Consider the following 20,581-nt stretch of genomic DNA (forward strand, 5'->3'; position numbering starts at 1 on the left):
TACAGTCTGTGATTCTGCGGTGCAAAACGGTTTCTGAAAATTCTGATGCGTTGGAATGTGATTGGTCAATGTGACCGTATTAATAAATTTGATTTGATTTGAACATGTTTGCGTCTCTTCCAAAGACATCCAGAGAAGTGCCTACTTGGTGTTGGAGCTCACCCAGAATTTTTTTAAGGAAATGAACGACTAACAGCCCAAGACTCATGCAAGTTTACTCAGAAGTAAATCCTACAGGGGCATTTTTCACAGTAGATTTTGCTTCTGTTTTGCCACGGACTAAAAAAAACACACGATTTAAATGTTTTTTTCATGGCCGCGATTTATCCCCGTCAATTATCTGTAGTTTTGGTTTTTCATGGGAACAAAGCACGCTGTATTTGACAACGGTTTGGTCTGTCCCTTTTGCAGGAGGCCTCCCCTTCCAACAGGCTCATTGTTTATGCCTGCCCCCAGCTCCGCCCCAACTCCGCCCAGCAGAATACCTCGTGCGGTACACCAGCCCCAGCGCAAAAAACAACCACCAGTCCCTCTGGTCTCCTCCATTTTTCTTCCACCCTCGCTCTGTTCTGCTTTGGGAACAGTCAGATTCCAAATTGGGGGGGGGGGGGGAAGGCAGCGCTTTCCTCAAAGCTTCCCTCTATTTTCTATAGGTGTGGAACCCATTGCCCTTTAATGATAGACAGGATTGGGGGGGGGGCAGGAATTGCATCCATGCCCAGAGAAGTGTTTAGCTGAAAGTGGAAATGGCGCGGGGGGGGGGGGGAGAGGAAAGAAGGCCCCTGGATTGCGCGCCGGCCATGATCGGCCACATTGCATCGTGAGAGACAGGAGGGCTCCTAGCTTGCGTGCCAGCCCCGATCAAGCCAGTGTGCATGGCGGGGGGGGGGGGAGAGGAAAGAAGGCCCCTGGATTGCGTGCCGGCCATGATCCGGCCACATTGCATCGTGAGAGACAGGAGGGCTCCTAGCTTGCGCGCCAGCCCCGATCCAGCCAGTGTGCATGGCGGGTGGGGGAGGAGAGGAAAGAAGGCCCCTGGATTGCGCGCCGGCCATGATCCGGCCACAGTGCATCAAGAGAGAGGAGGGAGATAAGAGCAGGCTGGCTGCCACTCTTCAGAAGAGTGATGGGAGTTTTGCCTTGGGTTTTCCGCTCTCAGGATGCACATTTTTCCCATCCGAATTCTCAAAAATCCCCCCTCCCCACTGGGGTAGAGGGGCCAACAGCCCCTTCCCTTGAACATCCCCCCCCACGGGTCCAGCTGCCCTAGACTGAGCTGCCACCACCACCACCCCCAGCGCGAGAGGAGCACATGGCATGGCCCCGCCGGTCTCCCCCTGGAGCCGTCCGTCCGACGTCCCCCTGGGCTTGGAGGTGTGGGCTCAGCTCCAAGGCCCATCCCGGGCGAGGGGCGGGGAAGGCGTGCGGGGACGGAGGGAGAGAAGTGCCAGGATTCTAGGCAGGCAGGCAGGCAGCAAAAGGGGCAATATTCTTGTCCGAGCGCGAAACTCCCCCAGCCAATCACCGTTCTTGGGGGAGGAGAAAGGAGACGTCCCGGGGAGCGAAGCAAACATTTTTTCATGGGCATCCGAGCAACAAAACACGTGTCCACAGGAAAGATCGTCTCAAAAGTGGTTTGGATTGCCTCTCTTTTAATGCGGCTTATTTTGCTCAGTGGGGGAAAATACGGTTCTCCAGTGAATAACCAAAATTTGACTCCGACGCAAATCAGCGTCGAAACAGCAGCAAATCTCCGTGAAGAATACCCCACAGAGTTCAGTGGGGATTATATACCAAGTGCCGAGGATCGCAGCTCTTCCATACAAGTTAAGTCTCTATAACAAGTAGTGACAAACAGCCACCCAGCCATTTAGAAAGTAAAATTAAAAAGAGAAGCATTTTACTTACCTCGTCTGTAAAATATCAGATTTCTCAGAATTATCTATGGACATGACAAACAGGTTGATAAACCACATGAGGGAATACTGGTACATCGGCTCAATATTGGCTAGATCAGCAATGGAAAAAAACAGAATTGATGAATGAACAGCAATTGGACGGTATTCCATCCGGGTTGCATCTATCTTCTTTTCCGTCTCTTCCGCCACAGCTTGCTTCTCTGAAATCTCATTGGCCAATGCCTTGGAAGAAGACAGAATCTTGATGGCGGTTTCGTCCTCTAAAATATTTCCTTCAGAAGATGAAAGGACTTCTAAAATCTTGTCCTCTATTTCTTTGAGCTGCCTGTAATAAAATAATTAAAAAACGACCGTGTTTCAGAAAGCTGCAAATGGCCTCATAGATATTGCGGGCAGTGATATCTTGTGTGTATAAAGTGCCGTCAAGTCACAGCTGACTTACAATGATCCATAAAGCTTTCAAGGCAAGAGACGTTCAGAGGTGGTTGGCCATTGCCTGCCTCCGTGTGGGCTGACAAGAGTTCTGAGAGAAATGTGACTGGCTCAAGGTCACCCAGCAGGCTTCAAGTGGAGGAGGGGTGGGGAATCGAACCCGGTTTTCCAGATCAAGAGTCCACCGCATTTAGCCACGCTGGTTCTCAGTGATATCTACTGGTAAGAAAGGATTGAAGGCCCTCAAGGGGACAGAGAACATTACTACTATACACACAAAGTTGGATGATTTTCTAAAATACGTGAGGTTTTATATTGGTTTTTTAAACCTCAGTCTTCAATAGAGCCAGCATGGTTAAGAGCGGTGGTTTGGAGCGGTGGACTCTGATCTGGAGAACTGGGTTCGATTCCCCATTCCTCCACATGAACGGCGGAGGCTAATCTGGTGAACCGGGTTGGTTTCCCCACTCCTACACATGAAGCCAGCTAGGTGACCTTGGGCTGGTCACAGCTCTCTTAGAGCTCTCTCAGCCCCACCTACCTCACAGGGTACCTGTTGTGGGGAGGGGAAGGGAAGGTGATTGTAAGCCGGTTTGAGTCTCCCTTATGTGGTAGAGAAAGTCGGCATATAAAAACCAGCTCTTCTTCTTCAGCTTAAAATGTTCCTTAAAGATTTTTACCTGGGGGTGTATTTGCATAGAAGCAAACTTCTGTGAATGTATCCCGTGTGTGGCCAAGGAACCGCATGCAGAAACAGGCGCTACACATGGAGTCCTGGTCTCTTCCCGCAACTGAGCTGCCTGCACATTAGGGGTGCCAACCTCCAGGTGGGGCCTGGGGATCCCCCGGAATGACAGCTCATCTCCAGACTACAGAGATCAGTTCCCCTGGAGAAAATAGACGCTTTGGAGAGTGAACTCTGTGGCGTTGTATCCCACTGAGGTCCCTGTCGTCCCCTGGCTCTACCCCCAAATCTCCAGCAGTTTCCCAACCTGGAGCTGGCAAACCTCCCCTCCCCCAGCCAGTACCCAGGGGGACCTGGCGACCCTACCGCACATAGCCCCACACAGATCATCACCTTTCATCCGTTAGGGAGGGGAGAGCATGGGGCTGGATTTGCTCCTCCTCCTCCTGTTCCCTCCCCTATAAAGGACCACGTGATCTGAGCGGGGCTACACTTACATGCCTGGCCTAGATAGCCCCAGGCTAGTTTGATCTCGTCAGATGTCAGAAGCTAAGCAGGGTCGGCCCTGGTTAGAATTTGGATGGGAGACCTCCAAGGAATACCAGGGTCATGACACGGAAGCTGGCAATGGCAAACCACCTCCGAATGTCCCTTGCTTTGAAAACCCTATCAAGAGTATCAAGTTGGTTGTAATAATCTGACAGTAACAGCTGTGTGATAGCTGTCAGATCTGGGAGATCTGAGAGGTCAAAGATGATGTAAGCAGAAGCAATAGCCTTGCTGGTACCAAAGGGAACTGCAGGAATCCGGATCTGGGCAGTTTGCTGATGCAATGCTTGTTAAGGTCCACAGGTGGCCTAATGCAGATCAGGTGCAGTGGGTGTATATAAGGCTATGTAATTGTGATTCTGTAACCAAATCTAACCTAACATTGAAGAAGCCTGGAAGTAGTAGTGGAGAAGTGTACGTGATGGTATGTTTTATCTGTGCACTGTAAATAAAAGACACTGTTTCTTATAAAGCAAGACTTCTGGTGGTTATGTCCTGGAGGAACTCCTAATCCACTTGCTTCCACATCAGGGGTCACCATAAGTCAGCAGTGACTTAACGGCACACGCAACCCCTTTATACAGCCCCACCAGTTGCACTGGCCTACGGCTAGCAATTGAAAAAAATAATTAATTTCCAAGTAGGCAAAAGGCTGATCAGTTTATTTACAGTCATTTGACCAGCAAATATCAGTGCAAAATTACAATTTTAAAACCCCAACTGAGGATCTCCGTATCTTACTGGCTGCTTAACAGAACTCTGCCACTGAATAAAAGCATCTTTATCTTCTAGTAAAAATTTAACAATAAAAGCATCTGAATGGCTAACATTCCTAAAATTTTTGGTCAACACAGTTAAAATCAGTTTATTTCTAATCTGAAAAAATTCACAGTGTAATAAAATATGTGTAATTGACTCAACTGAATTAAAATTACAGGGGTGTAATCTGGCCTCTACAGGTATATGCTGAAATCTCTACCGGCAGAGAGGTAGTGTGAACCCTCCTTAAAAAAGTGACATTCAGAGCAGCCGTATGCCTCAAGGAATATGGGCAGCTACTATTATTCAATGCACCCCACGAGTTGATAACTCGAGATCCAACTCCTGTACCTGAACAAAAGAAACCCCTTCAGCAATTACTGGCCTGCCATGCCTATTAAGACAAGTTTTTCATAGCTAATAACAGTTCGATACCTTTTATTCTCAGCTCCTTGCAAGATAAGGGCTTGTTTTTCTTCTTCGAGGTCTGGTCTCTCCCTTGCAACAACAATCCCCAGTAGCTGATCTTGCATTCCTTCGGGTGTTATCATGAAGTTCAATAATGTTACCTGGAAATTACGGTAAAACAAAGAACAGCTCCTACACAGAGCTACGACTAGATAAACTCATGGTAACCCAAAAGAAATCAAATCAAGTTTATTTATGGTCAAAGACCAGCAACAGTTGACATAGTTCCAGCTATATTAAAATTATCGGATATCACCATTACAATAATACAGCACATCTCTAATCCAAGGTGATAAATCCCTAGTCTAAATACATGACTATTGTACTCGACACCAATTTACGGGCAAGGAAATCTCCTCATCATACACACCTGCACATACTTTGTTAATATACAGCATTAGCAAAAAGTACATTTAAAACACCTACCCCAAATAACTGAAATATGGAGTTTTCAAGTTTAGGATAGCGCTTCAACACTTTTTTTGGGGAAACAGTGGCCACAGGTAAGAAAATAAAATGAATCTTGTATGTAAATTACAGTCCAACTTCAACACAAGACATTCCCTGTCCGATGCCCATAAAGGACTGCAAACTCTTTATTCCAAAGAGAATAATTAACTTGGGTCAGACGTAATGCAAAACCCAACTATGGTTAACTTGCAAAATTAGGAAATGGCTCACAGACAATCCGCCAAATGACAAATGCTGGTTTCCTTCCTTCCCCTAACTCCCCAGGTGGTATTCCAACCTGCACTGTGGCAAAGATCTCCATATTTGAACATGCCAGTATGTCCATATTTGAACACCAAGCTAAACCACATTTAAGACTATCTTTGGTTAACAACCATCGTCATACCACAGCTTCAGATCCTGGGCTGATGTACCCAAACTACATTCAGTGGAGTGTGGTGCATTTGGATGATCACACAAATCACAGTTAGGCCATTTATGCATGGGAGGTTTTGCCTTGGATTTGCCGCTCTCTAGATGCACATTCTTCCTATCCGAATTCTCAAACTCTGCATGGGGGCTTATTTTTGAGTTTTGAGAATTCGGATGGGGAAAATATGCATCCAGAGAGCGGCAAATCCAAGGCAAAACCTCCCATGCATAAATGGCCTTAATGAAGCCCATGGTTTCACGGGATGCCTGCAATGAGCCCACGTGTTTGATGAAGCTTTAGATAATTTTGTCCCGTTAATTTATTAGCAGAGAGCCAGCGTGGTATAGTGGTTAAGAGCGGTGGACTCTAATCTGGTGAACTGGGTTTGATTCCCCACTCCTCCACACAGCTCAAGGAAAGGGCAATAGGACCCTGATTCAGGCCAGCCCTCCCTCTTTGAGAAAGCGAACGTTAGGAGGAACTTTATTCCACATCCGCAGACAAACAACATGATGTTCTCAGGCAAGCTTCTCACTTTTACAGATGTCTCTGGGAGGTAGTGCGGGTTCCTCAGCTTGGTTGTAATGTAAAAGCGAAAGTCGAGAGCGTATTCAATGGTGGAATCCCCCAGGCGGATACAGATGCTCCCAGCCTGCTTGAAGGTCTGTTTCAGCAGAAGCGGCTCAAGAATTGGATCCAGTTCTTCACCCACATTTTCCAGCAGCACTTCGGGACGATAAAGAACAGAGTTTCTTAAGCCATGAAGCCTGAACTTATGACTTGCAAGAAAAAGGAACTGAATACTGCGCAGAACCAATCTTTGAGAAATACCGCTGGATGGGCAATAATTTGAAAACAAAACGGGAAACGGGCCATCATTTGGCTGAAGATCAGCAAAAAGAAATATTTTTACAACAGCGCCAGCTGCATCTCGGTATGTAAATTTTAAAGGGAGCCACAATAAAATCTTATACCAGTGTTATTTAACACTCGAGAGAAGAAGAAAGACCTTTAAGACAAGACAAGCAAAATCCTGGGGAATCTTTGGGCAACCTTACCAAATATATATAAAATCCCCATCTGGTGATTTTATACATATTTGGCTGGGGTTGCCCAAAGATCAATGATATAATTAAAGAAAGCTATAATTAAATGCATCAAAAGCATGTGTGATCCCATTAACACTGGAAGCATTATTACTTGGCAACATTAAAGATCAGTGGAACAGGCTTCCTTGGGAGGTGGTGGGCTCTCCTTCTTTGGAGGTTTTTAAGCAGAGGCTAGATGGCCATCTGTTAGCAATGCTGATTCCATGAACTTAGGCAAATCATGAGAGGAAGGGCAAGAAGGGTTGTGTCGGTTTTTGGCGCTCGTGGCCCAGGGAAATGACGATTGCCACCTTGGGGTCAGGAAGCAATTTGCCTCCAGGCTAGATTGGCCAGGGATCCTAGAGGGTTGTTTGGTGTGTTTTTTTTTTTTTTGCCATCTTCTGGGCATGGAGTAGGGAGTCACTGGGGGTATGGGGGGAGGTATTGTGAATTTCCTGCATTGTGCAGGGGGTTGGACTAGATGACCCTGGTGGTCCCTTTCAACTCTATGATTTTATGAACTAAAATTCATTCCCTCATCTCAGATGGTGAAGCCAGGAGAACAAAAGTACAGAGGCTTAACGGCCTATTAGGGGAGGAGATGTTTCTGAATTCAAAGATTCCAAATGCTACTACATGAAAATACTCCATGGTTGCTGGCATTCCTACATGGAGTGTTATGTGTCGTCTGGAGATCGGTTCTAATTCTGGAATATCTCCAGGCCCCACCTGGAGGCTGGCAACTCTTTCTCTAGCACAGCTTTCTGTCACTTCCCCCAGGCTGCAGTCCTCTTTAGAGAGCCAGCGTGGTGTAGTGGTTAAGAGCGGTGGTTTGGAGCAGTGGACTCTGATCTGGAGAACCAGGTTTGATTCCCCACTCCTCCACATGACCGGAGGAGGCTAATCTGGTGAACTGGATTTGTTCCCCCACTCCTACACATGAAGCCAGCTGGGTGACCTTGGGCTGGTCACACTCTGTCAGCCCCACCTACCTTACAGGGTGTCTGTTGTGGGGAGGAGAAGGGAAGGTGATTGTAAGCTGGTTTGATTCTTCCTTAAGTGGTAGAGAAAGCCGGCATATAAAAACCAACTCTTCCTCTTCTTCTTCTTCTTTTTAGACTTTTCAATAAAAGGAAAATAACTACCCCCTAAGTAAATGCTTTTATTACGGTCGTTTTGGTGCCTGGCCGCTTACCGGGCGTGCCGAACTGCACACAGTTTTCCAGCATCCTCACAAATTCAGAATCGCTGAGCTTGATGACGTACAAGCTGTTCGCCTTTTCCATATTCTTCACCCACTTGTTCGCTTGCCCCTGAGGATCTATCATGAGGGGCCATCTTCTTGCATTCCTGGGGAGAAAGAAGGAGCATGCCTGAAAGTGCATCAAAGGTATATTGCACGCCACCTCCCAAAAGAGTCCTTGAATACAGAAATGGGAAAAAAAACATAAATATCTATGGATCTATGAACATGTCCACTCCCCTCTTACAGCCTTCCAAGTTGGCAGCCACAACCACATCCTGGGGCAGGGAGAAGAAGGAGAAGGAGAAGGAGGAGGAGGATGAAGAGGAGTAGTAGTTGGTTTTTATACCCCCCATTTCTCGACCATTTAAGGAGAATCAAACCAGTTTACAGTCTCCTTCCTCTCCCCACAACAGACACCCTGTGAGGTAGGCAGGGCTGAGAGAGTTCGGAGAGAACTGTGACTAGCCCAAGGTCACCCAGCAGGCTTCATGTGGAGGAGCGGGGAATTGAACCCGGTTCTCCAGATTAGACTCCGCTGCTCTTAACCACTGTACCACACAGACGTAATAATCTACAGGATGAGGAAATGTCATCCTTGGGGAAAGAGCGGCAAGTATATGAGCCAGGTCCATGGTCCATCTGTGACTGACAGCGGCTCCCCAAGGCCACAGGAAAAGGTCTTTCCCAGACTGGCTACCCAAGACTAAATGGAAACGCCAGGCCTTAAACCTAGGACTAACAAAATGTGAAGCAGATCTGACACATGCTTCTTCTTCTTTTTAAAGCAGAATAGTAACCTATTGGATCCCTTCAAGCGGGGGATGAGATTGTTTTATAAAGCTTAATGGAACAACCGAAACAAAGCCACGTCTGTCTGAAGCGTCTCCTACTTACGAGATAATGATGCCATTGTCGACGGAAAAGGAGTCAGAAGGCAGCCCGGCGATGTTCCAGGCTCTGATTTTCACGGGTTCTCCTAGGGTGCTTGACAGGGAAAAGTCATCTGAGCAGGGGATGCCTCTCGCTTTGCACGTCAGCATCCAATCATGTGCTTGATTCTGGAAGGGAAGAAGGCCAAAGGCCAAGCCGTTGGTACCAGGGATTGTCGCTAGGTTCGCAGGGTGAACAATGTCAGTTTCACAGGACCATTGAAGCTTTGGAGCACTGTACCAAAGCCTGGCAAGATCCTTGACACCCTTGGGGTTGCTGTGCAAACAGGGTTGTCAACCTCCAGGTAATAACTGGAGATCTACCGCTATTACACCTGCTCTCCAACCGATAGAGATCGGTTCCCCTGGAGAAAACGGCCGCTTTGGCAATTGGACTCTATGGCATTGAAGTCCTTTTCCTCCCCAAACCCTGCCCTCCTCAGGCTCTGCCCTAAAACCTCCTGCCGGTGGCAAAGAGGGACCTGGCAACCCTAGCCAGATCCTTGGTGCTGCTCTGATGCCCTTAGGTTTCACAAGCCTTTCTTCTGCTCAGAAAGAGCTCAGAGGAAGTGGGAAGCATTTGAATCCCTGCCTCTTTACACGCAGATTTGTAATTGGCTGTGAGAGAAACCAAGCTTGTGTGTCCCGCGCTTTGCCTTATGCATGGGGATTTCACCCGGGCTGAGCTCAGGTGAGAGGGAAGACTCAGGTTAGCAGAGGAATGGGAAGCTCTGGGATTTGCGAGGGCTGGCGGCGAGGTCATCTCAAATGGACGGAAAACTCATGCATATAACTCCAAGGAACAACCAAGATAGACCCAGGGTGAAAGTGAGTGAAAGTACCCATGCATAAACGACTGTAGTCTTTGAGAGGAAGGATACTGCCGCTGTGAATGATCAGGAGAGCATTTTTATAAAGGGATTAGAACTCTAGAATAACGGAGTAACTCTGGAGGTCACTTTTATGAAGAGGACTGCAGACTACTGCAATGTTTACTGTATCTACAACATTGCTTTTACCGCATTGCCATCTACCTTTGTTGGACCTGGAACAAATTTAGATGCAGAAAAATGAAACTGCAAGGAATTTTAATGTCTCCTGGAAGTTAAAGGCAATTAAATATTTCTGGATTTATCTCCCAGGCATCTTAAAAACGCTTTAAGGACAATTGTCTGCCACTTAGTAATAAAATAAGCCAGAACTGGGATAAATTAAAGCTATTTTGATGTGATATAATGTCAGCTATAAAAAGACACATGTTTACTGAATTTTTATTTGTGTCCTGCAAGTTACAATCCTCTACCAGTTCCAAATAATTTGTTAAAGAGTTGCCAAAAAGTTTTGTTGAGATAGGAGGAAATGAAAGAAAACACATGACTACAGCACACAAGGAAAACAGAATGACAGCTATCTCCTTACTAAATTTTGTTTTATTACCATTTCGCCGGATTGCTGCCAACTTCTGACAAGCTCTGTCAGGAAACAAAGTTGGCCCTGTTCTTTTGGGAGAAATGCTCTGGTCTAAAAACACTTGGCAGGCGCAAGGAAAAGTGGTGGCAGGCGCCATGGGCACCACGCAGGGGAGCCCTGATCTAAGGTTACTTTCACACTGAGGATTTTTTCCCATTTTGGTCACCCTATTCCTGTGGGGGTTTTTCCCCAAGTTTCCACATAACATCATCCTCCAATCATGTCTAAACGACCCATCTTTACCTGGATAAGCTCTGCTTTATTTTAACACCCCCACCCCCAAAAGCCAAGGTTTCCCATCAAGACATTTTCAGCCTGGGCTTTTTTTGTTGCCATTGTATGAAAGGGAAGGCACGCCCCCTCCCGCTTTCTGCCTCTGCATTTTGTCAGGTCACTGTCTCTGCTTGCAGCTAATCCAGAGAAGGGTCAGAGATTGGTAATATGGGCATGATGCTGAGACAACTAGACCAACCGTACCAATCATCGCTCCCAACATAGGAAACTGGGTGCTGAAGTTAGACTCATAGAATTAGGGCGTTTTTATTATGCTTTAGAATGTTTTAATTTGTTAATTAATTAATTAATTAAATTTCTATCCTGCCTTCCCCAGCCAAAGCCAGGCTGTGTTAGATTGTTAGATGTGTTAGATTGTTTTATTTATATTTTAAGTAAGTTTATGTATGTTTAGTTGTGTTGGTAGCCACCCTGAGGCCAGCCTGGCCAGGGGAGGGTGGGATATAAATAAAAAGCTGCTGCTGCTGCTTCCTCTTCTTCTTCCCCTTCCTCTTCTTCATCATCTTCTTCTTCCTCTTATTAGAATGATGACACTCAGCTCTGGCATTCTCCCTCTTTTGTCTTTTAACAGGAGGGCATTCAAAAAAAATTAAGGTGCAGCTCTGTTGGGAATCTCGCCTCAGCAGCTGGGTGGGCTGATGGGGGGAACGAGAAGATTATGGTCATCTAGCTGCTTCTGTACCGACGTGATGAGCAGGAAGGGGCAGTAGCAACAGCGAAAGGCACAGGCCTGGGACGTGTGAAAGCCACCCCATGCGCCCCTGCTTGAAAGCAGCCTATGTTTAGACCCCCCCCCCTCTCCAAATGCCATCCTTTCCTTCCTTACTTGTCTGTAGCTGGATGTGAAGGCTCCCAAGTAGGCCACTATGCCTGACGAAATGAGGATATCGCCTGTCAAGTTGATGTACTGTCTCCCCAGCTCCACAGCAGTCTGGCTCCAGCGGGTTTTCTCACCTCCGAGGCCGCCGAGCAGTTTCTCCGCCCGGTCCAGCTTCTTGCTGCACAAGTCAACCTTAAAATCAAAACATATAAAATTAAGGCAAAGCCGCTGTGGCTCCCTCGACCGCAAACGGTTATACGTTTCGCTCGCAGTGCTTGGGAGCGCCATTCCAGACGCATCGATTTTGCCGGATGATATCATTATTTTTCAATAAAACAAATGGCCGCTGGATCGGAGGTTACTGTATTGCCTTAAGGAAAAGGGGAAAAAAGAAAGAGAGGCAATGTGCGTGACAAATGGTCATGGCTGAAGGCGGCAAGGTCTGCGGCATTTCAGCTCTCCTCTCCTTCAAATAAATTACTACTCTCCGGTCTGAAATGTTGAATTGATAATGGATTTATATGCAATGCAGAAAATAAGAGCATCCAAATGAACGATACGTATCATATGAGAGAATGACACTGACGTATGAAGGGTCACTTTCGTGTGAATAACCTGCTGAATATATACTGCCTTTTCTATCAAGCTGCCCTTAAAGTTGTTCCCTGATATCTAGGGTTGCCATCCTCCAGGTGGTGGCTGGAGATCTCCCGCCATTACATCTGATCTCCCAGCGACATAGAAATGGCCCCTTTGGAAGGTGGACTCTATGGCATTATACCCCATTGAATTCCCTCCCCTTCCCCAAACTCCACCCTCCTCAGGCACTACCACCAAACTCTCCAGGTATTTTCAAAACTGGAGCTGGCAGGCCTACTGATATCTGAGATGGCAAAAAGTTTGCAAAAGCTGGCAGCGCCCCAATAGAACAAAAAAAAAAAAAAACCTGACAGCTGTGAACCGATTTCAAAATATGTTTTGGTTTTTTTAACCTGAAGGTGAAGAAAGACAATCTGGGAAGGGTTCTGTGGGCAACTCTCGAATTACTTTCTCATTCTCCCCTCCAAGTCTGCCTTAACTTTCCCAAGTGAAGCAGAAATAATATAGGCATAGTTACAGAAGATGAGCCCTGTGGCGCAGAGTGGTAAAGCTGCAGTACTGCAGTCAAAAGCTCTGCTCACAACCTGAATTCGATCCCGACGGAAGTCAGTTTGAGGTAGCCGGCTCAAGGTTGACTCAGCCTTCCACCCTTCCAAGGTCAGCAAAATGAGTACCCAGCTTGCTGGGAATAAAGGGAAGATGACTGGGGAAGGCGATGGCAAACCACCCCGTAAACATAGTCTGCCTAGGAAACATCATAAGAACATAAGAAAGGCCCTGCTGGTTCAGACCAAGGCCCATCAAGTCCAGCAGTCTGTTCACACAGTGGCCAACCAGGTGCCTCTGGGAAGCCACTCACAAGACGAGTGCAGCAGCACCATCCTGCCTGTGTTCCACCGCACCCAAAATAATAGGCATGCTCCTCTGATACTAGAGAGAATAGGTATGCAGCATGACTAGTATCCATTCTAACTAACAGCCATGAATACCCCTCTCCTCCATGAATATGCCCACTCCCCTCTTAAAGCCCTCCAAGCTGGCAGCCATCACCACATCCTGGGGCAGGGAGTTCCACAATTTAACTATGCGTTGTGTGAAAAAATACTTCCTTTTATCTGTTTTGAATCTCTCACCCTCCAGCTTTAGCAGATGACCCCGTGTTCTAGTATTATGGGAGAGGGAGAAAAACCTCTCCCTGTCCACTCTCTCCAAACCATGCATAATTTTATAGACCTCTATCATGTCTCCCCTCAGCCACCTTCTTTCCAAGCTAAACAGCCCTAAGTGTCAGGATGTGACGTCATCCCATGGGTCAGGAAAGACCCGGTGCTTGCACAGGGGGCTACCTTTACCTTTACGGAAGATGAACACACCATTTCCTTTTATTTGATTAAACCCGCAACAGATGGGGGCAACAGCTAAGGCAAAATCGTCACATGGCCTCCTCCACACTGTTTGCACAAGCAGATATTTTCTCCCAGCGATTGTAACTTCTGAACCAGCTCTTTTTAGCTGCCTGTTCCATACCTGGTTCTCCAGGTCAGCTTTCTCCTGCTTCTTCGATTCCAGCGTCTTTTCAAGTTTTGCTAACTTGTCCTGGACCTCCTTGAGGGCCGCTTGTTTCTTCCTCAAACCATCCATCGCAATTTTCAGCTCCCCTTCGGCCGCGTTGAGCTTTATTTTCTTAGGGGCGACGATTTTTGCCACTCTAAAAAAACAAGGTAACAAGTTAGTTAAATTCATTGCTTACATGTCTATGTACAGAAACCAGGGCTGTCATTCTCCAGGTGGAGCCTGGTAAACTGGAATTACAACTGTTCTCCAGACTACAGAGATCAGTCCCCCTGGAGAAAATGGCTGGTTTGGAGAGTGGGCTCTGTGTTATGATACCCCACTAAGGTCCCTCCCCAAAACCCCACCCTTCTCCACTCCCAAATCTCCAGAGTTGCCCACCTTAACAGAAACACTATACAAATCTACCTACAACTTCTGCACACACACACACACACACCCACACACACCCCCCGAATGACTCCATTAAAAGGCAGAGACAAAAAGCGACAAACGGTGCAAGGGAATAAAATTTAATAAAGTACCCCTACGTAGGGTTGCCAACCTCCAGTTACTGGAGAAAGAAGGAACCTATGCTTATAACCATATCTTTTTTGGTTTATATTCAGCCTGGGAGGCTTTATTTTTGTTTAGCTGTTCGGCTTTCCTATATTTTCAGCCTATTGGCACTGCCTTATAAGCCCTGCGAGGCTAGCCCTGCAAGGCTATTGTGTGTGTTTTTTGACACACTTTTCATTTGTTTTGGTGGTCTATTTTCAATACATTTGACAGTAAGACACACAATTGTTGTTTTTTGATATTGATGTTTATTATTTTGAGCCACGTGCTGCCTCTTTGTACAACCTCCAGTTACTAGCTGAAGATCTCCCGCTATTACAACTGATCTCCAGGACAGAGATCAGTTCCCCTGGAGAAAATGGCAGCTTTGGCAACTGGACTCTATGGCATTGAAGTCCCCCCCCTCCCCAAACCCCGCCCTCCTCAGGCTCCTCCACAAAAACCTGCCAGTGGCGAAGAGGGACCTGGCAACCCTACCCCTTCCCCCTGGCAACCCTACCCTTCATAATTATTTTATTGCAGCCTTCGTAATGGTTTTATTGCTTGCATGGGACACTTGCGCAGAGAAAGATCCCCCTGAAGCAGCTCATGCAAAACATATAAAGGTACTTTATTTATTAAATTTTACTCCCTTGCATCATTCGTTGCTTTTTGTCTGTTTTGTTTTGGTGCGGCCCCTTCTTTTTGCTTGATTACTAGGGTTGCCAGCTCCAGGATGGGAAATACCTGGAGATTCTTGGGGCGGAGCCTGAGGAGGGCGGGGTATGGGGAGGGGAGGGACTTCAAGGCCATAGAGTCCAATTGCCAAAGCGGCCATTTTCTCCAGGGGTACTGATCTCTATCAGCTGGAGATCAGTTGTAACAGCGGGAGATCTCCAGCTATTACCTGGAGGTTTAATGTTTATAAATATAATTTCCTCAGATTGCACTATTGCTTCATAGTGCCTTTTCAAACAACAAAATTAAATGTACAGTATTATATATACAACAAGGCAAAATTCATAAGAAATAAAATTCAACAGAAATTAGCAATTGACTTGTGGTGTCTTTCTTTCTTGAGTTATGTATATATTGTCCATAAATGTCCTTGAGTCCAGTTGGGTAGAACAGGAGTCCGGTATCTTTGCCTGTTTCAATATTTCTTCAGCTACCCTGAAGGACATATATTTTTATGACGTCTGGATCCTCTCTCAGAACGTCCCTTATATCCTCAGCATTTGTCTGTAATGTCAGAATGCTGGTCTGTTGATAAATTATTTAAATTAAACTATAAATTGACATTCTAAACATTGTAATATTAATTATTTTACACATATATAATATAATTACAATTATACTTACAATCATAAATGAATTTTCATACACAGTGACTTGTGTGGTATCGACCCGACAAGAATCCTTTCTTGTTTCCAGTCAATTAAATTCCATACAGGCAGTATACTTAAATGCTTACTGCATTACTCATTAGGATTGATCCCAGGTACAGGTGTTAATTTACAAGAAGGAGGTAAGATCATTGGCCATATTTAACCCCTTAGGGGATATGCAGTCAAAGAGTTGCACAAAGCGTGCTTCCTGCTGACTTAAAATTCGTTCTATGTTAGATCTCTGGAACTTCTTAGGTGTTGCTTGCAGTCTTTTCTTCTACCCCAGCCCTGCTGCAGACACTGAAAGGCGTTTTCCCCCAGCGGAATCACATCGAGGCTTTTGTAAACCTAGACAGCTGAAGTACTTGCTGAGCAAATACTGGTGGGCAGTTAAATGCTTTGTCTGCCAGAAATGAAGATCGGGAAAGAGAGATCACTCAGATCCAGCGTGGTGGCTGGATGAATGTTAGAGAGGTGCATTCAGGTCAGGGTGCGCCATTTTTGCAGTAAGGGGGAAGGGAGGGGAATAGAGGCGGGTAAATTTCCAAAACAGGACTGAAAATAAGAAAAAGCACAACTCTTATCTGCGGCTAAGCTTCTGTTCTCTGCAGTGAATACAGGGGCCGAGTTAACATCCTGTGTATAATCGACTTGGCTTCTTACCCTTAAACAGATATTAAGATGAATGATGAATGCCAAGATTTTGCATAGGTAATTAGTTTTATATCAGTGTTACGTCTGCTTCTAAATGGACTGCGGGCCGTTTCAAAGATTGACTGATTGACAAATGACATGACTGACACATGAAAATGGCATAGCAAGATCTGAAAAGTAACATTTTGGAAACACCAATTTGCACACTTGTCATGTAACTGTGCAGCCAGAGAGACAAAAGGGAAGTTCTGAGGTGGATCCAAACATCCTCAGAGTAGCTTGGCTCTGACTTAAGTGGTTCTCCCTCCAATGCAAGAGCCGCTTACCTTGGAGAAAGTCTCCTTAGATTGGAAGAAAGTTTCAAATCTGAGCCAAAAATAAAGGTGGGTTGTGTGTGTGTGTAAAGTGACATCAAGTTGCAACAGATTTCTGGTGACCCCTAACAAGTTTCTCAAGGCAAGAGATGTTCAGGGGTGGTTTGCCATTGCCTGCCACTGCATAGCAACCCTGGACTTCCTCGGTGGTCTCCCATCCAAATACTAACCAGGGCCGACCCTGGTTAGCTTCTGAGATCTGATGAGATCAGGCTATCCCATGACGCCTTCCCTCCCAAAAGTGGGTTATAGATATTTAAACAAACCAACCAGCAATTTTTGTATATATCCCTGTGAATTACAGCAACCAAGCAGATATTACAGCAACCAAGCAGAGCCCCCAGGGTATGTTCAGCCTGAAGAGGAGAAGACTGAGAAGGGATATGATAACCATCTTCAAGTATTTGAAGGGCTGTCATATAGAGGATGGTGCTGAGTTGTTTTCTGTTGCCCCAGAAGGTCAGACCAGAACCAAAGGGTTGAAATTAAATCAAAAGAGTTTCCGTTTAGACATCAGGAAGAATTTTCTAACAGTTAGAGTGGTTCCTCAGTGGAATAGGCTTCCTCGGGAGGTGGTAAGTGCTGGAGGTTTTTCTGTCAGCAATGCTTATTCTATGACCTTAGGCAGTTCAGGAGAGGGAGGGCATCTTGGCCATCTTCTGGGCATGGAGTAGGGGTCACTGGGGGTGTGTGGGGGAGGTAGTTGTGAATTTCCTGCAGTGTAAAGGGGGTGGACTAGATGACCCTGGTGGTCCCTTCCAACTCTATGATTCTTCACGGAGGAACGGAACCAACCTTGCACAAATCTAACCCCTCCCCCAGAACCTCCCACTGCTCGAGGAAGTCAGAGCGAGAAACAATGTCCAGCCGGCCCAACACTCAGACTGCAAAGGCTTACTTGTCGTAAGAATCCATGGCTATGACCCATTTGCACAGACCCTCGGCGGCGGTGGAAGCGTTTCGAACCTTCTCGGGAACGAACTCGGGATTGGTGATGTACTGTTTTCTAATGATGCTCATGTAAGCTGAAGGAATGTTGTCTTTGTCGTACTCGTGAAGGGACTGCAGAAACCTCATATCCCCCAGAAGCTTCTTAGCTGGGCCCCAGAAATCTTCTATCTTTTTCCCGGTGCCGGTCGGATCTGGAATTTTATCGGCCTTGATGCCTTTCAAGATGCAAATGGCTTCCATCACAAGCTTCACTCCAGAAGGGGGACTCTTCATAGACTTCACTACTGTGATATCCTTGAAATAAATAACAGTGACCAAAGACTTAATCGGGACCTTTGATCTCCATATTCAAGTGTTTCCATGATATTTCAATATATCCATGCAAACCTCTTCATCTTATTACTGATACAGGGAATTTATCATCTGACCTTTTATTTCACGCTCGCTTTCTGTTTTTACCCAACCAACCACTATCATTCATATGCTCTCTAGAAATTTTAAACCCAGGCAAAATAAAAACCTTTTCTGGAGGAAAAAAAAACACATCTCGATAATCAACCTTGTTTTCTCCTACTGAGAACATTTTTACCTGTCATTTTAGTCTAAGGCAACTCAGGATTGAGAAATTTCTTCCAAATCCCCCCACCCTGGAAACACCAGCATCCTCTTAACCAATAATTTTAATCAGTTTTCTAAACTGTGCAGTTCTCGTCGTCAGATTGACCAATCTATAATTTTCCTACCCTTCTTTAAACCCCCTTTTCCAGATCTCGTACTGTACTTGGTCATTCTTCAGCAGCAGACAATTCTAGTGTTTTCAAGAACTCCTACCAAAATGATTCAGCACTATGAGTAATACTCATTTTCCATGCCACTGAATAAAAATTATATATCAGCAATACACAAACTTTTTGAGCCTGTGAGCACTTTGGGAATTTTGACATAGTACGGTGGGCGCAGCCACAAAATGGCCTAGCTTTAATCACACAGTGAAGATCCTTGTGTTATGGCAACAGTTGCTGACAAAATAACATTAAAAACAAATCTGCACAGCCAATCAGAAGCTCTGCTGGGCAAAAGGCCCACCTTGCCTCGCCCACTTTCTAAAGAAACTGGGCAGGCACCAGGAAAGGGGGTGGGTGGGTGCTCTGCCACCCAAGGACACTGAGTTGGGGAGTCTTGTTATAAATGATAAAGCTTTGTTCTGTTTTCTCTTTTGGAACTAATTCCAGTACATTTTCATGCTATATCAGCACTTGGCAATCTAAAATATTTAAATATCTAAATGTAGGAAATTCACTGAATTTCAACAGTTATGAGTAATTCTTAAAACTGTAGGAGGCAAGTAGAAAATTCTGACATTGACCAGTAAATTGGATGGCCAATTGGGTGCCCTGCACAAATGATCGAGTCTTACCCTCAGTCCCATAATTTACTATTAAGGGCGGCATTTACCACAGCTTTGGGTAAATGTTGGGGGAAAGTCTCCAGGTCCACCATTTCTTTTGCTTGCTTGTAAATCTAGAGAAGTAGCAAGTGCCTTCAATGATAACATGACCTCTAGCTAACATTCTGATTTTGGTTCCATTTTGCATTAATAAAAAGATATTATTCTGATATTCAAGGACCAATAATTTGGCTACAGTTGACCCTAGTCTTTCATAAAGATCCAAGAGAACGTGGATGTCTCAGAAAGAATAGCACTAAGGCAAGGTTGGAAACCAGGGGTTTCAAACATAAGGCCCAGGGGCCAGATCCGGCCCCTTGATAGCTCTTATTCTGCCCGCGAGCCAGCCAGGGCAGCCATCCCCCCTCCCCAGCTGGGCTGGCGAGACCGCTGTGGGCGCACCTGCTGGGGCAGCCATCCCCCTGCTCCCAATCTTAACACTGTAAGAGTGTTATTGTTTTAAGCATGTTTGTATTTTAAGTAGAAAATAAAGTAAAAATAATACCATTCATTGGCTTTGCCTGTGTCTTCTATAAAGTTTGTATCTCCAGTACCTGGCATTAAATTTTATGGTACATGTGGCCCGGCCCGACCAAGTGACATTTATGTCATATCCAGCCCTCGTAACAAATGAGTTCGACACCCCTGTTGTAAACTGTGCCTGGTCTTCTATTCTGAAACGATTTGGTACCAGCCAGTGCAGCAAAAATGAACATGAATATCCCCCACACCCACAACTGTACCTGTGCAGTCAAAGTATCCAGGGCAGCCAAGGCGCTTTCCAGAATGGGCAATGCTTCAGCCAGGTCAGCGTCACATTCATCTTTGATGGCCTTGGCGGCCATTGCTTGCTCGTTGGCCACGCCCTCGTCAGCTTTCACTATTTTCTCCGTTTTGGCGACTTCTAAGGATTCCTTCTCGATCACGAGCATCATCTCGTCGACCTGCTTACTGGCTATCCTGAGCTGTGGCTGCAGAGCTTCCAGTTCAGTCTGCATCGTGGCCACTTGGGAGGCGGCCGAATCCAGCTTATCCAAGCCAACTTCGTACCTTTTCTTCATTTTCATCACCTGACTGAAGGCAAATTTGGAAGACTTTCATTTGGCCGGCACAGGAGGGCAAATACTGGCAAATTAATCCCAAAGCACCACTTGGATAATCTGCAATTTGCTAAACACAAATCCTATTTCTATTACCCATTGATATCTACAGTGCTGTTTAAAGGCTTCCCCTAGTTGATGCATCTCCTGCATCACTCATACTAGCTAGTGCAGGAATGATCTAGCACACTTTCGAGCTATTGAGCTCAAGGGGTAGCGAGTTCACCAGCTGCCCCTCCCCTTTACCGGTCTTTGGAAAGCAGGACTGAATAGGCATGGTGTATTTACAAAGATGAGGTTCTGAGCATTCAAAGTGTGTGTGTGTGTGTGTGTGTGTGTGTGCGTGCGTGTGTTAAGTGTCGCAAGTCGCTTCCAACTCATGGCAACCCTATGAATGAAAGTCCTCCAAAATGTCC

General features: G+C 45.9%; 1 protein-coding gene across 1 annotated transcript in view; it reads right to left on the reverse strand.

Moving 5' to 3' along the window:
- DNAH7 (dynein axonemal heavy chain 7) overlaps positions 1–20,581 on the reverse strand; it is a 132,973-nt gene that overhangs the window by 29,728 nt on the left and 82,664 nt on the right. The window contains exons 42-50 of the mRNA XM_056861236.1: positions 19,809–20,139; positions 17,566–17,912; positions 13,670–13,850; positions 11,549–11,734; positions 8,924–9,087; positions 7,979–8,133; positions 6,231–6,421; positions 4,780–4,913; positions 1,909–2,244 (exon numbers count right to left, since the gene is read on the reverse strand). Of these exons, the coding sequence (XP_056717214.1) occupies positions 1,909–2,244; positions 4,780–4,913; positions 6,231–6,421; positions 7,979–8,133; positions 8,924–9,087; positions 11,549–11,734; positions 13,670–13,850; positions 17,566–17,912; positions 19,809–20,139 (2,025 nt within the window). The remainder of the gene's footprint in view (positions 1–1,908; positions 2,245–4,779; positions 4,914–6,230; positions 6,422–7,978; positions 8,134–8,923; positions 9,088–11,548; positions 11,735–13,669; positions 13,851–17,565; positions 17,913–19,808; positions 20,140–20,581) is intronic.

Source organism: Euleptes europaea, chromosome 15 (assembly GCF_029931775.1).
Source record: "Euleptes europaea isolate rEulEur1 chromosome 15, rEulEur1.hap1, whole genome shotgun sequence".
In the NCBI taxonomy this organism is placed as follows: Eukaryota; Metazoa; Chordata; class Lepidosauria; order Squamata; family Sphaerodactylidae; genus Euleptes; species Euleptes europaea.